General features: G+C 39.4%; 1 protein-coding gene across 2 annotated transcripts; it reads left to right on the forward strand.

Annotated features, from left to right (window-relative positions):
• Positions 1 to 8544, forward strand: LOC118425179 (histidine N-alpha-methyltransferase-like). 2 transcript variants are annotated; one of them, XM_035834011.1, is made up of 7 exons: positions 1 to 89; positions 3742 to 3863; positions 4223 to 4431; positions 4740 to 4946; positions 5357 to 5478; positions 7473 to 7605; positions 7911 to 8544. In XM_035834011.1, the coding sequence occupies exons 2-7, from the start codon at positions 3751 to 3753 to the stop codon at positions 8102 to 8104; spliced, it is 978 nt and encodes a 325-aa protein (XP_035689904.1). In that variant the 5' UTR covers positions 1 to 89; positions 3742 to 3750; the 3' UTR covers positions 8105 to 8544. The 2 variants fall into 2 exon arrangements, with proteins under 2 accessions (XP_035689904.1, XP_035689905.1); XM_035834012.1 differs by having other exon boundaries at positions 7473 to 7593.
• The last annotated feature ends 5458 nt before the right edge of the window (positions 8545 to 14002 follow it).

Here is a 14002-nt window from a genome sequence, read left to right on the forward strand (position 1 = left end):
CGATATTTTCATTGTACGGTTGTGTCACAATTTCTTCTGGAGTTTTTCACTTCTTTGAGACAACTGTCCGGGCAGTTCACCTTTAAAAGGTATGTGAACATTTTTCATACATTGCTTTTTGACTTTAAAATTACACGAGGTGTTGAATAATGATAGAATCGGTTGAATCCAGACAATCTTCCAGAATTTTGCGCCATTTTGGTGTCATAGTTCCCGCCGTCAGCCATACCGGGTGCCATGACAAGCCTGATGCGTGCGCGAACCCAGGACAGTTTCTTCTTTTGTGTGCCTATCGCGATACTGTAGAAGAATGCGCCATTATGTCGTTTTCATTAAGATGCAACGTAGTACAGGTAATAATAGTTGGAAACCCTGTCCTGTATTTCCAGGTGAAATGGCAACGCTGTGTTGGCTAAATGGCTGACCTACTTATAACGAATATTTTGCAGATAACTTTCTCTTGTCCACCACTTAAGAAAAATAATGAAGTATTAGAGTTTATTGTTACATTCTTCTTATGGTGTTTTACTTCGTCGACTTCCAAAATAACACTAACAAGTTTAAAGCAGGACAAAAACATTATCCTGCTCATAATGCATTCCTCGCCGTGTCCTTCGGCAATGGATACCTAATGAATGTGTTTCTGTATAATGACATAAAAGAGAAGCTCGTTGTTGGGCTGACTTAGTCTCGCATACCAAAACCTTACAGTATAAGGTTAAGTTCTTTATCTTTTCTTCTTCAAATGTTTTACTTCGTCACTGAAAACGCTATGTAGTTCTTACACATGCAGTGGTACGTACATATAGCATACTCTTATACGTATCTAAATCGTTCTGTATCAAGTACAGGTACGCAGGTAAACGCAAAACGCAGTAGGCCTACCTAAAACTGACACATAATGATGAAGAATGGCAGGTAAGCTATTTGTGGGTACCGCTGTATGTGAAAGAACTATGTACAAGACGAATCTCATATGGACTTACACGCCAGTCAGACTACTCGTTTAGTTGAATTCTTTCAAGGCCATAACGTCCTTCGTTCTTTCAACTAAGTCAACTAGCCCTGTGCATCGATGAATTACTGAGTCAAATCAGAGTTGTTTTGAATATTATACATCGATAATCCGACTGAGGGTTCTTTTTAAACGCGAACCATAAAAATAGCTTGTGTATTACAGAAGTTACATCGTATCAATTTGTTGGTAAGGTATTGAAAATCGTTTTCTTTAAAATGATGTATATTCGTGTTTTCACAAAAAAGACAAGAATGAACAAAATCACGAATGTAAAGCTTCTTGAAGACATTTACACGTTTATTCTTACTGGCTATTTGATATCCATTTGAGAAAAGAAATGAGATTTGAATCATAATGATACGTTAGGAATTGAAGCCTTTTCTTTGTTTGTCGCAACAGTTGAATTCATGATATTAGAGACCAGAGGCAAATAAACACACAGTTTAGGCAAAGATATTCACCCTGTAACGTTATTTATTCATTTTGCTTTCATCCTGTCTCAGCGGCGAACGCTTACAAAAAGGCTGGTACTTCTATACCCTTTTAGTTGCAGTTCCATACTGGACTACTGTATCGGATTGTTGTTAGGGTAGCATATAAAGTGAACCACTGTAGCTAGTTTCTAACCTGTATCTTTGAATACATGTATAGCGAAGGTAAAGCGCACTGGGCGCTGTTTTCAGATATAGCATGACCTACATAAGGGACAAACTTAAAGAATACGTTTAAGACATTCGTGTCATAATTACCACTTAAGAAGAAGAATGCTATCTAAGATGCCGGTCTTCCTTTCTTCCTACAAAATATAATAACTTTGTGAACTTTGATCCTAAATGATAAAAAGAAAATCCGACTAAATGCAAGATTGTATAGTCGATTCCATTGCGTTTGGATGGTACGAGGGGTGATCAATAAGTTCTCGGCCTCACCAAGAAATAATAGCACAACTCAAATTTTGAGGCACAACATCATAGTATAAAGGCTTTTATCTATACTCGCCAAATTTCAAATCATTGCAGTCATTAATTTACAGGCATTCGTATTTTCCAAATCAGAAGGTAAATGGCGAGAAAAACAAGGGTTAATTGTGATCGGTCATGTGTGGGTCGAGTTCCCCATGCAGTAAATTCTTTGTCATTAACAAAAGACATTGTCAAAATGTTTGATAATGATTGTCTTTCTATTTCAAGCAGAAAGAAGTGGGTGTCTGACTTCCAGCAGCGTAAGTTGACCCGCACACCTCAGGTCGCAGCTCAATTGTCCACGTTCTTTTTTTCACTATCCCTTACCTAACGTTACTTGGTGTCGCCTGCAAAGTAATGATCACACTAATTTGAATTTAGGTACACATTCATATACGACTCTATACTTGACATCTATGCTTCAAAATCTGTTGTGCTTATTATCTATAGGTGGGGCCGAGAACTTATTGATCATACTTCGTATGTTAAAAATAACATACGTTTGTTATTCCTTTAACCCTCAAACCACCGTATGGGGTCAAAACTGACCCCAGGCACATATCAATGTGTGCCATTATGTCATTTCTAGTCGAAAACAAATTTCCTTCCAGGAGTTTGTTTGTATATCTGTCCTATAACTTCTTATACGTTTTTACCGATATTGACTCATTGTTGATTAAGTTATCCTCGAAAGTTTATACATGGTCCAGTGGGGTCAAAACTGACCCCAGGGTTTTTTAAAACAAACTTTTGCGACCCACACCTAAACTACTTATTGTAGGATCACGAAATTTTCAGAGAATGATGTACATGTAAGCCAAAATTATTGTACCAACTTTTGTGCCATTATCATGTCATATGACGACATTATGACGTCATCTAGGTAATATCGGCCGTTATCTTGGATTTTGACTGATGACGTCATAATTAGCATAAATTATTAATAATGAGTCCTGAAATTTATGTTGAATTTTATAAGATGTGATAAACAATTGTCATTTGCCAAGAAAACGTTAAAACTAGAATTTCGTAATAAATATGTCTGTCAGAATTCCGTTGCCATGGCAACATCATAAATGATGAACATACTTTGTTCACTAAAAATGTTTGCTATTAACATTTTCTAAAAAGTGACCAAGTTTGGTGGCCCTAGCATAAGCCATTCAGGCACTATATGGCATTGAAGCTGGTACAGGCATCAAAAACCTCCTTCCCGGTCTGAATAGCGTTGGTGCAAAATGTGGTCCTCATGATCTTTTGCATAAATTATGATAATGAGCTAGAAGTATTCACACCTAATCATGTCAAACAGTCTCACATAGATTAATGAAACTATACATATATACAAATCACAAAAAGATTCACACAAAAAACTGTATTTGAACAAAACGTTTTGGGGTCAGTTTTGACCCCATACGGTAATCTACGTCACAAAAAGCTACGGTGGTTTGAGGGTTAAAAAAGCTTAGCATCGATAATTTGGCATAACATGAAAAATTGGTGGTTATATTTCTGTTTGAAAACTTAAAAACGTAATTTTAAACATTCTGATACGGTTGTCCATTTTGATATAGACAAAGTAGACACAAAATCTCCTCGCCTATAAATTGCTACTAGTAGTAAAATAGAGTAGGGATGTTTGGTTATCTATGTGTCTATGTCTGTAGGTCTTTTTCTTGCCTAACAAATGTTTGCAACTCTGGTACGAGAGAGATGATACTCTCGACTTTAAAACATTGAAAAACTTGTGTTTTCATTTAGTAGTGCGAAATGGCGGCTGTTCCTGCTGATCTGAAGTCTGTCGTGTCCAGCCTCACCTCCAAACGGAAACATGTGCCGCACTGGTACCTGTATGACACACGGGGGTCGGAAATCTTCGAGGAGTGAGTAGGTTATCTACTTGTAAAAATAATCAATTTTAACGTTTTATTAGCAAACTCATGGTTTTAGTTTAGCTGGGCGTGCAATATGAAAGTGAACATAAAGTACTGTAGTACAACTGACTAAATAATAACACGAATAATGTGTTAAGTTTACTATCATGTACTTTGGATTATTCTTTACAGGCAGTGGATACTACCACACGTTCTGCATGGCAACTGGCTTTTGTGATTTTAGCAGTCTTTTGGTGATCTTATCCGTAAATATGGAAATTGTGGCATCTGTTTGAACGAATGTGTACACGATTTCTACCACAGTTTCACCTTTAGAATTTACCTTACAAATATTTCCTCGTTTGCAGAATAGTTCGTGCTTCTTCGACCTATAAACATTGGAATCATGAACACACCTTGATTCAGGAACATATGAAGGACATCGTTGGTAACATGCCCTCTTCCACAATGCCGGTTGAGCTGGGTAGTGGTGCTTCCTCCAAAACACGTCCGGTTATAGAGGCCTTGCTTGAACGACAAGGAGAATTGACGTATGTGCCCGTGGACATAGCGACAGGTAACAATAACTGGCACCATTTATTTCTTTAAAAACTCAGGCTTTTCAGACCTTGGAAATCATGTTAGCCTACGCAGTTCCCAAAGTTAGGTAAGGTATATTTGAAGAACATTCCATCCGTCGAAAAAAAAAATAATGCATAATGAATAAAAAAAAGAGTTCAGAAATATACACAAGATGGAACAAAATAACTAATTAAAAATGCATTTCGTCAAGCGGAAGCCGGTATCGCCTATTGCATTAACTTTTGCTTCTTTTTCCCTGTGGCCAATACGCGAAAGAATTTCTGATGCATTGACCTTTTGCAGACTACATTCAGGAAATCTCACGAGAACTGGAGCGAGAGTACAACGCCCTAACGGTGGAGCCATTCGGGGGGTTGTTCATGGACGGGTTACGTCATGTCGCTAGTCGCTCGGAGCCCAAACTTCTCCTATTCCTCGGCAACAGTTTTGCTAACGTCCCCATTGATGAGCAGCTCCCCATGATGAAGGAAATAAGGGCACGTCTCAAAGGTAGTCACGACTTTGAAACCGCTGTTCCAGAAAACTACATTCATCTACTTTGCTTACTAGTATCGTTAGAACCTTTAAGTTAGTGCTACATTTGGTGAGTAATTACGTCAAGTAGAAACAATGATCAAAATATGAAATAGAGTTAAACTTTTTTTGGTTGCCATGGCATCAACGAAAATGAAAAACCTTCCAAGCTTTGCAAAATCGTTACCAACTAAAAGAAAAGCTCTAGTGGCTGGTGGCTCTAGCCGTTCTAGTGTTATCTGCAATCAAAGTTAGCACGAGTCTCAATCCCCTCGTCCGAATAGGGATAAGTCAATTAATAGTTGGTATTATCAAGAATGGTCATAGTTTGTTGGTTTGCACACGGTACTTTAAGTTGTTTCTGACTGTTTGATTTTCACATCTAGTCCAGGACCGCTTCTTGCTGGGGCTGGACATGAACACTGATCGCGAGGCCGTCATCAGGGCTTACCGGACCGGGTTTACGCGGTGCCCATGGCTGGATAACTTCATCGATCGCCTGAACAAGGCAATGTTTGTTTGAATTTTAAATACCGGTAAACGGATTTGTACAGAAGGGTATAAGTTGCGTATCCTAATAAATTAATTTGATACACTCCCACGGGGAAGGATTCCTTCTCTTTTCGGCAGGATGACAATTGGTGTGCTTCTTTACGTACTCAACGTGAGGCACTCTGTGTCAGCTAACCAAACCACAAGGCCTATACTTACCGTGCCGAGGACACTAATGATATAATTAAGGGGCTATGACCAGCCCTGAGGTGTATATGGTGTCATAACGCCTGGTCCTTTGCTATAACCACTTAATAAAACCACCGAGTGAGCAACGCGAACGAGACATGATGATACCATATACACCGAGGAACAGGCGGGTCATTAACGCTATTATCATATAGCCTACAGAAACTTGCAAACTCCTGTATTGCCGTTTTGGCATGCCGAGCCTTTTCAAAATTCTACTGTACTGTTTTCATGGGGAGGGAGGAATGATCTGCGGATCGGTCAACTTGAAAGGAGAGGGAGGGGGTGCAAACAATTTTATTTTCAATTTTCAGTTCAAATTAATTGGACATTAATTAAAATAGATGTTATTGTTTTACAAATTATAAGTAATCTAATGTTGTACTAAGATGGTATACGTTTTCTTTAAACAATGAAACGCGCACTAACGATGTTAATAAAGGAAGCCACCCCCTGCCATGCCCGTACTGGTAGGTAAGTGTATTCTAACTAGAAAGGCCGACATTTTCTTGGGAGCAAATACAGCATATTGCAATCCATCTTCATACAATAATGGACTCTTCCAGAACACCCCAATCTATGCAAAATGAACCAGTCTATGTGGCCCGTTTCCCATTTATAGTGCTAAAGCTACCCCAACACCAAATTCCAGATCAGTTGGCTTTCTCATGACACAGGAAGCAAAAATGTACATTTTTGGTCAATAATGGCAAAAAAATCCAAAATTTCACAATTTTTGCTTGATTTACACCATAGGTGTGAATAGAGCCCTGTGGCTACATACCGTACGCACCTTCATACCAAATTTCAGACCATTTGGTTTTCATACATAGGTACAAGAGCCAAAACTTAACATTAATTTTTTAGTCCATAAATGGCAAAAAATCCCCAAATTCAACAATTCAAGGTAATGTATGCCCAAAGTGAAAATGAGGTACTGTGGGCACATGCCAGACACACCTTCATGCCGAATTTCAGGTCATTAGGCTTTCATACAAGGGTATAGGAGCGAAAAATAAACATTTTTAGTCAAAAGTGGCCAAAAAAAAACAAAATAACTCAATTTTGAAATGATCGATAACGAAAGCGTTGATGTGGTCCTGTTGTCATATGTCCAATGCACCTATGTACGAAATTGCAGGTCATTTGGTTCCAATACAAGGGCATAGGAGCCAAAAATATACATTTTTAGTCAAAAATGGCCAAAACACCCCAAAATAACTAATTTCTAAGTAATCTATGACAAAAATGTTGATGAGGTCCTGTGGTCATATGTCCAATGCACCTCTGTACCAAATTTCAGGCCATTAGGTTGTAATACCAGGGCACAGGGTCCCAAAATATACATAATTGGTCTATAAATGACCAAAAACCCTAAATATCATAAATTCTAAGGCCTCTATCAAGAAAGTGAAAAAAACACCTGGGGGTATTTGCTATTTCTACCACACTGCCAAATTTCAGCTCATTTGGTCCAAAAATGAAAAAGTTGAATCAATTTGAAGATTTTGACAGGAGGAGAAGAAACTCAGCAAAAACAATATATTGCAATCCCATACTATGTATGGATTGCAATATAATAAGTGCACACGTGTGACGTTACGGCCTGATAACACATATATAGGAAATGAGAGCCTCTGATTGGCCAACTCCATCTGGCTGTATGACAATATGATATGAAAGTTCAAAGAAAACAGCAATATTATAAATCATACAGATTTCTTACTGATGTTAACTTTCCCCTATCTATATACACCTCAGGACTTTGAGGCAGACATGAACAAGATGGCGTTTGAGAACACCGTGAATTTCGTGGAGAACCCTGCTGACGGGGACACGCCCAGCTATGTTCAGCAATATCTCAGGAGTTCTACAAATCAACGTGTGCACCTGAGTAAGTATTACTGTGTAAACCAGCGATTCTATTGGCCAAATTTTGTCTAAATACACGTTTTATTTTTGTTTAAGTTGCTTTTATAATTTAGCATTGCAGTCAATATTATCGAAGTACATTTATGATATAATTGTTTGTTTTTATCAAATTCTGTACAACTTTAATTATACACGGAAAATCACGTTTTTACCTGAAACATATTTTCATTTGGGGGAGGGTTAGTTGTGGTGTTTCAATGGATGTTTTGTACGCGTTGTCCGTTTGCCGATTTATGCCTTTTTTTATTTGCAACATTTCAATTCTAGGAAAGCTTGATGTCACCATAGATTTCCTGGCTGGCGAGAGGCTTTATCTGGCAGAAGGTCAGAACTACAGCTGTAAATACAGTGAGCATCAGGTGCGCCGTCTGGCGGAGTTAAGCAACTTTGCAGTAGAGGGCTTCTGGGTCAACGAGGAAGCCAAATACTGTGTGGTGTGCTTGGTCCCAAATGGAAAGTGATCAACACAAAATCATTCTTCGAGTAGTAATGGGAACTGTGAACGGTGCTGGGGGCAAAAAGAACAAGTTGAAACATTTTTTTATAGTTTTTCCTTAACATAATTGTACTTGCACAACTCCAATTCACCTGCATTCAGGTGTATATAAAAGAGGAACTTTTAGACCATATATGTGGATGTCCTTTAGCCTGCCCAAAGGTAAATTAACAGCTTTATCAAATCCATTTTGTATTCAATTGAAAAAATTTAGGAACTTGGAAATATTTAATTGTTATATATAGCTATGCTGAAAAGGCTTTTGCAAACTTTCTATCATTGACTTTGTATAGTGGGTATTTATAAAAAAAATCAATGTTGTCTTTTTCGAATCTTATGTTCCAGATTACAGTGTCTACTGTTGGATATGTTTCATCTGCTTTGTTGCATACGCCCATATCCGCATGAATACGGACCGTATACGGTTACGTTTTTACGAACAATCATTCTTTTGGATTCTGTCGTTCTGGGTTGCAGCTCCGATGTTCAGATCTGTTTCTGATTCCAGATCCACAAAAAAATATTTCATTTATTTATTTCTGTGATATTCAAGCAGGGTGGTCCAGCTCAGTGCTATTGCACTGCTTTGCAGTGGAGCCCTGCGTTACATGTACATGCAAACACAAAATTAATAAACAATAAATGAAATGAAAAAATTACAATAGCAATGAAACTGAAGTAAACAATAATACTAATCATAACAAATAAATGCTGCTATTATGACGATATCGATACAAGTCATGTATGAATAATAGTGGTACGAAACTAATGAAAACAATGATAATGATGACAAAATAAATATCATCAAGTCTTTAAGTTTCATTGAGTGGTCAGAGGTCAGGCTAGATGTACCTGCCAAGCACCAAGGAGATGGAGGTTCAACTATGGACATTTGTGGTGTGAGACTTTATAATTGATTTTCACTTGAAAGTTTATTTGCAAGTTCTTGCCCGTGGACTCTGCAACATGTAACATACGGAATCAATGGTAAACATACAAAGAAATGAAAGACTTAGGTATAGATAACAATGGTGACATGTAGAGGCTAAGTATTCTAGTGATGATATGTACAGCTAAGATCAGCTATAAGAGCTACAATCTAAGTATTTTATAATACCTGGTTTCGAAGCTCATCTGGGTGACTCAGGATAGAAAGATACATGAAGTAAGGGTTTAGTAATTAATTGTTATAAATGTATCAAGCATACTGCTTCAACTGGTTTTATTACTTATTTCAGAAAACCATGACAAAAAGTTGAAGACGATCACCTTTGGTGGGCAGGGAAGAGAACCTGGAAAATTTGACAGAATCTTCGGGGTGGCTGTGTCTGCTGACAATAGTGGTGCGTACCTAAACTCATATTCAGGTTCAGGTCCGGATTCAAGTCCAGCAGTTCAGGTTCAGGTTCGGGATTTAAGTCCGGACCTGAACCCATCATTGCATATTATGTGCACTAGAATTTTTTTTTGAGGGGGAGGGGGTGCATATAAAATTGCATGTTATGGATTGAAATGCAATGTGACAGCCAGTGTAAACACGAAAAGTTTTTGTCTCAGTGCAAATTTCCCTGTCTATGGAAGGTTTTAAATGGTTTAGAACAAAAAAGGGAATATAAGTGACAGATTGCTTTTTGCAAGTCCGGACTTGGCTCCGGACATTCAGGGTTTTTTTTGGACTTGGACCTAAACATTTCAGGTCCAATTCCAAGTCCGGGCTTTAGGTACGCACCACTAGCTGACAATGAGATATTTTTCACTGTTGAGGTTAACAAATGAGTCCAGGTTTTCAACATAACTGGGAGCTATCTGCGCCTCTTCACAACGGTAGTTCCGGGTGAAGATAAGATCATGTGGCCAGAAATTGTTGCTATTGACGTTCAGCCTGACTACGTGTGGGTAGCAGGGAGTATAGATTTGTGTAATAATGTCTTAAAGAGACTAAATAAGACTTCAGGTCTGCCCCTAAAGACGTTCTACTTCCCCATCAACGAGCTTTATATTCCTTCTGCCGACATTGCTATGGACGTAAGCAATAACAAAGTTATCTTGAGAGAGGGAGATACAATTAGAATCTTCCAGCCAAATGGCTCTCTCGTTCGGAGTTTTCAAGTGCTTGCGGACATACGAAACATTCTAATCCGGGGAGTTGCCTCGGAGTGCGAGGGAAATGTCGTGCTTGGGGACTTTCACTGATATATTAGGGTGTACAATCACTACGAAAACAAAATACTAGAATTTGAATTAATCTCTGAGATGGCTGCATCACCCCGAGGTATCTCAGTGGACCCCTGTGGCCGTATCATCGTGGCAAATACTAAAGACCACAGGGTAGACAAGTTCACAAGCCACGGGAAGTTTGTCCATGCTCATAAACATGTGGGGCAATTGGTGGTGACTAATTTACGTGACTATTGTAACTATCTTTCCACGCCACATGTTGTTTCCTTGATGCTATCCAAAGACAAAAGTAACTTCTGACACTACTTTCTGATAGTCACATAACACATTGACATACTAGTTCTATCAGTGAGACGAGAGCTAGTTCCACTTGTCTTTAGAGTTCATTGAAAATAGAAATTTGATCGATGCCAACGAACTGTGTGGATTTGCCGAATTACGTCAAAAATAGCCAGGTGGTCCTTATTCAGCGGTGGTAATTGTACCGGTTTGACTGTATATCAATGCCCTGGTGGTCCTTATGTAGAGGTTGTCACTTGTGCAGGTTTGACTGCATATCAGTAGCCAGGTGATCTTATGTAGAGGTGGTCACTAGTAAAGGTTTGACTGTAAATAATAGGGAGGTTGTCCTTATGTAGAGGTGGTCACTAGTACAGGTTTGACTGTAAATCAACAGCGAGGTGGTCCTAATGTAGAAGTGGTCACTAGTGCAGGTTTGACTGGATATTAATGGTCAGGTGGTCCGTATGTAGAAGTGGTTACTAGTGCAGGTTTGACTACATATCAATGGTCAGGTGGTCCGTATGTAAAAGTGGTTACTAGTACAGGTTTGACTGTATATCAATGGTCAGGTGGTCCGTAGGTAGAAGTGGTCACTAATGCAGGTTTGACTGTACATCAATGACCAGGTGGTCCTTATGTAGAAGTGGTCAAAGTACAGGTTTGACTGTATATCAATGACCAGGTGGTCCTTATGTAGAGGTGGTCACTGGTGCAGGTTTGACGGTATATCAATAGCGGGGTGGTCCTTATGTAGAAGTGGTCAAAGTACGGGTTTGACTGTATATCAATGACCAGGTGGTCCTTATGTAGAAGTGGTCACTAGTGCAGGTTTGACTGTATATCTATAGCGAGGTGGTCCTTATGTAGAAGTGGTCACTTGTAAAAGGTTGGCTGTACATTTTTAGCAAGGTGGTCCTTATAAACAGGTTGTCACTGGTACTATTCCGACCAGATATTGGAATTTTGAGGCTCTCAGCAACATTTATGTCGCATAACTCATGAACGGCTAGAGCTAAAGCTACGAAACTCGGTAGTCTATCACAAAATATTGTTCGCAAAACTTTTTAGTCAATAAAGTAAGTTAATCATTTTTGGGGGTTGCCATGGCAACTATATTCTAACAGGCATATTTTTGCCAAAATTTGACAATTTCAATTTAAACAAGGTTTTCTTGGTAAACTACACCTGTTTTCTGACAACAATTAAATTCTATGAAATTCAATGTAATTTTCATGACTTAAATTTATAATTTATGCTAATTTCATGACGTCATTGTTCAAAATCCAAGATGGCCGCCCTGAAATGACGTCATAATGTCGCCACCTTACATGATGATGACACAGAAATTTTTGTGAGGCTTTAGATTTACATCCTTATTATCGTCTAAAAGTTTGGTAGTCATACTATAAGTTGTTAAGGAGTTAGCCTCCAAATTTTGTTTTAAAAAGTGCACATTTTTGCTGGGGTCCGTTTGGACCCCAGAGGAACTGAACACAAACTTTCTTTATAATTTCCACATTATTGTACCAATCTTTGCAAAAACTTAGGAGAAGGTATGAGCTATATTGACTGACAAAGTCACGGAAGGATTTTTACTTCAGATTAAAAATGTTCAAATGGCACTTCAAAATGTACGCCTGGGGTCCAAATGGACCCCACTCGGGCGTTTGAGGAAATTGAACGTACGCCGCCATTTTTTTTATTTCTACGCTAGCAGTAAAGTTTACGTTATAGCGGTTGTGACGGACCAAAATTAAATGAAATTCTTGATAATATACGTCCGTTTTCTCATGACTTTCTGTATGCTCATGCAGCTTTTTGTTTTGTGTAATTACTAACAGGAAAGGAATCAACAACAGAGAATGTATAAGGTACATAGCGGCAGTTAATTGTGCCGTGTTTGTTCGTGGCGGTATAGGGCACTCCCTCAAAACCACGCACCTGTTCTCCGTGCAATTCCGCGGTGTGTTACAATTACGATATTACGTTTTAGCAGCACAAGAAAGACAAATAAGATACACAGAAGAAGTGGCAAATGTAAGCTGTACCAGTAACATGTAACTTGAGAAAATGATGCTTTGATCATTTGTCAAATTTGTGTCGCTAGAGAAATCGTCGTAAATGTGGCGGTAATGTGGTAATGGATGTTATATAAATATATCAGCCTTCTCAACAAACTCTACACAACTGAATGTTAAAGAATCTTCAAAACGCTATAAACACAATCCAAATCTAAAGGGGAAAATCCAATTTATTCCCCTTTTTTCGTCTTGAATCTTGAAATATAAAGACGACGAAAACTTGAAATCAAGCCTTTTAGACTGTTATATCAAAAATCAAAGACACAGAAACATTCAAAAAGAGAACTGTAGAGGCTTAGATTTCTGGGGTAACGAGGGAACTCCCCTCGTGTGACTGCCACAAAATCAAAAGGACAGCCATTGAGACTAAGATTTCTGGGGTTAACGAGGGAATTCCCCTCGCCTGACCGTTAACAACCACGACGCGAGGGGACTCCCCTCGTCAAATCCGCGGCAGGAGGTCCAGCATGAGGGGACTCCCCTCGTAGTCCTACATAGGGGCACGCTGGCTGTCTTCAGGTCCTACACGAGGCAACTCCCCTCGCAAAGGCCGACACAAGGGGCACGCTGTCTCCAGTTCCAGCACGAGGGGACTCCCCTCGCCAGTACTACATACTAGGGGCACGCTGGCTGTCTTCTTGTCCTACATCAGGGGGCTCCCCTCGCAAAGGCCGATGCAAGGGGCACTCTGTCTCCACGAGAGGACAGGTCCGACACCACAGTGGCGTTCCTCCACCAAGTCCGACACCAGGGGAAGTTCAACTTCAAGTCCGGAACTTTGGAGTTTCTCACCCGACCTGACACATGGGGACTAGGGCCCGTCCTGACGTGAACAATGTGAGGTACATTAAACAGTTTTACTTATATAACACACCCACAGCAAAGAGAACTTTTGATCAGTGTATTATAGTCCATTACACTCAGGTCATCGGCAATAAGTTTGCAAGAAGAGTTCTATATTACATGTCATATATTCCAGACACTCCTATGAATGGAAATAAATGAACCACTGCACGAAAACCCTAATTTCCAGGTGTTTTAAGGGACTTACACACCTGTGAAATGTTCTGTGTCCTGGCTGTTTACATGACTTTCTGACGGCGTGTAATGTCCTGTTTTTTTTTTTTCTTACATACCTGGACTCGCGCTTGTACAGGAATTTCTAGGACCCTTACACCAGACGTGTAGGGGAAATAGGCAGACAAAAGCCTGGCGGCGCCTATTTTCAAAGCCAAGCTTGGGTCGCGGGTTATTACTGTTTACCGGCAACTACTACCCCTGCAACCCAACCTGGGCTATGTTTGGACAATTAATAAGCAATG

Source organism: Branchiostoma floridae, chromosome 10 (assembly GCF_000003815.2).
Source record: "Branchiostoma floridae strain S238N-H82 chromosome 10, Bfl_VNyyK, whole genome shotgun sequence".
Classification (NCBI taxonomy): Eukaryota; Metazoa; Chordata; class Leptocardii; order Amphioxiformes; family Branchiostomatidae; genus Branchiostoma; species Branchiostoma floridae.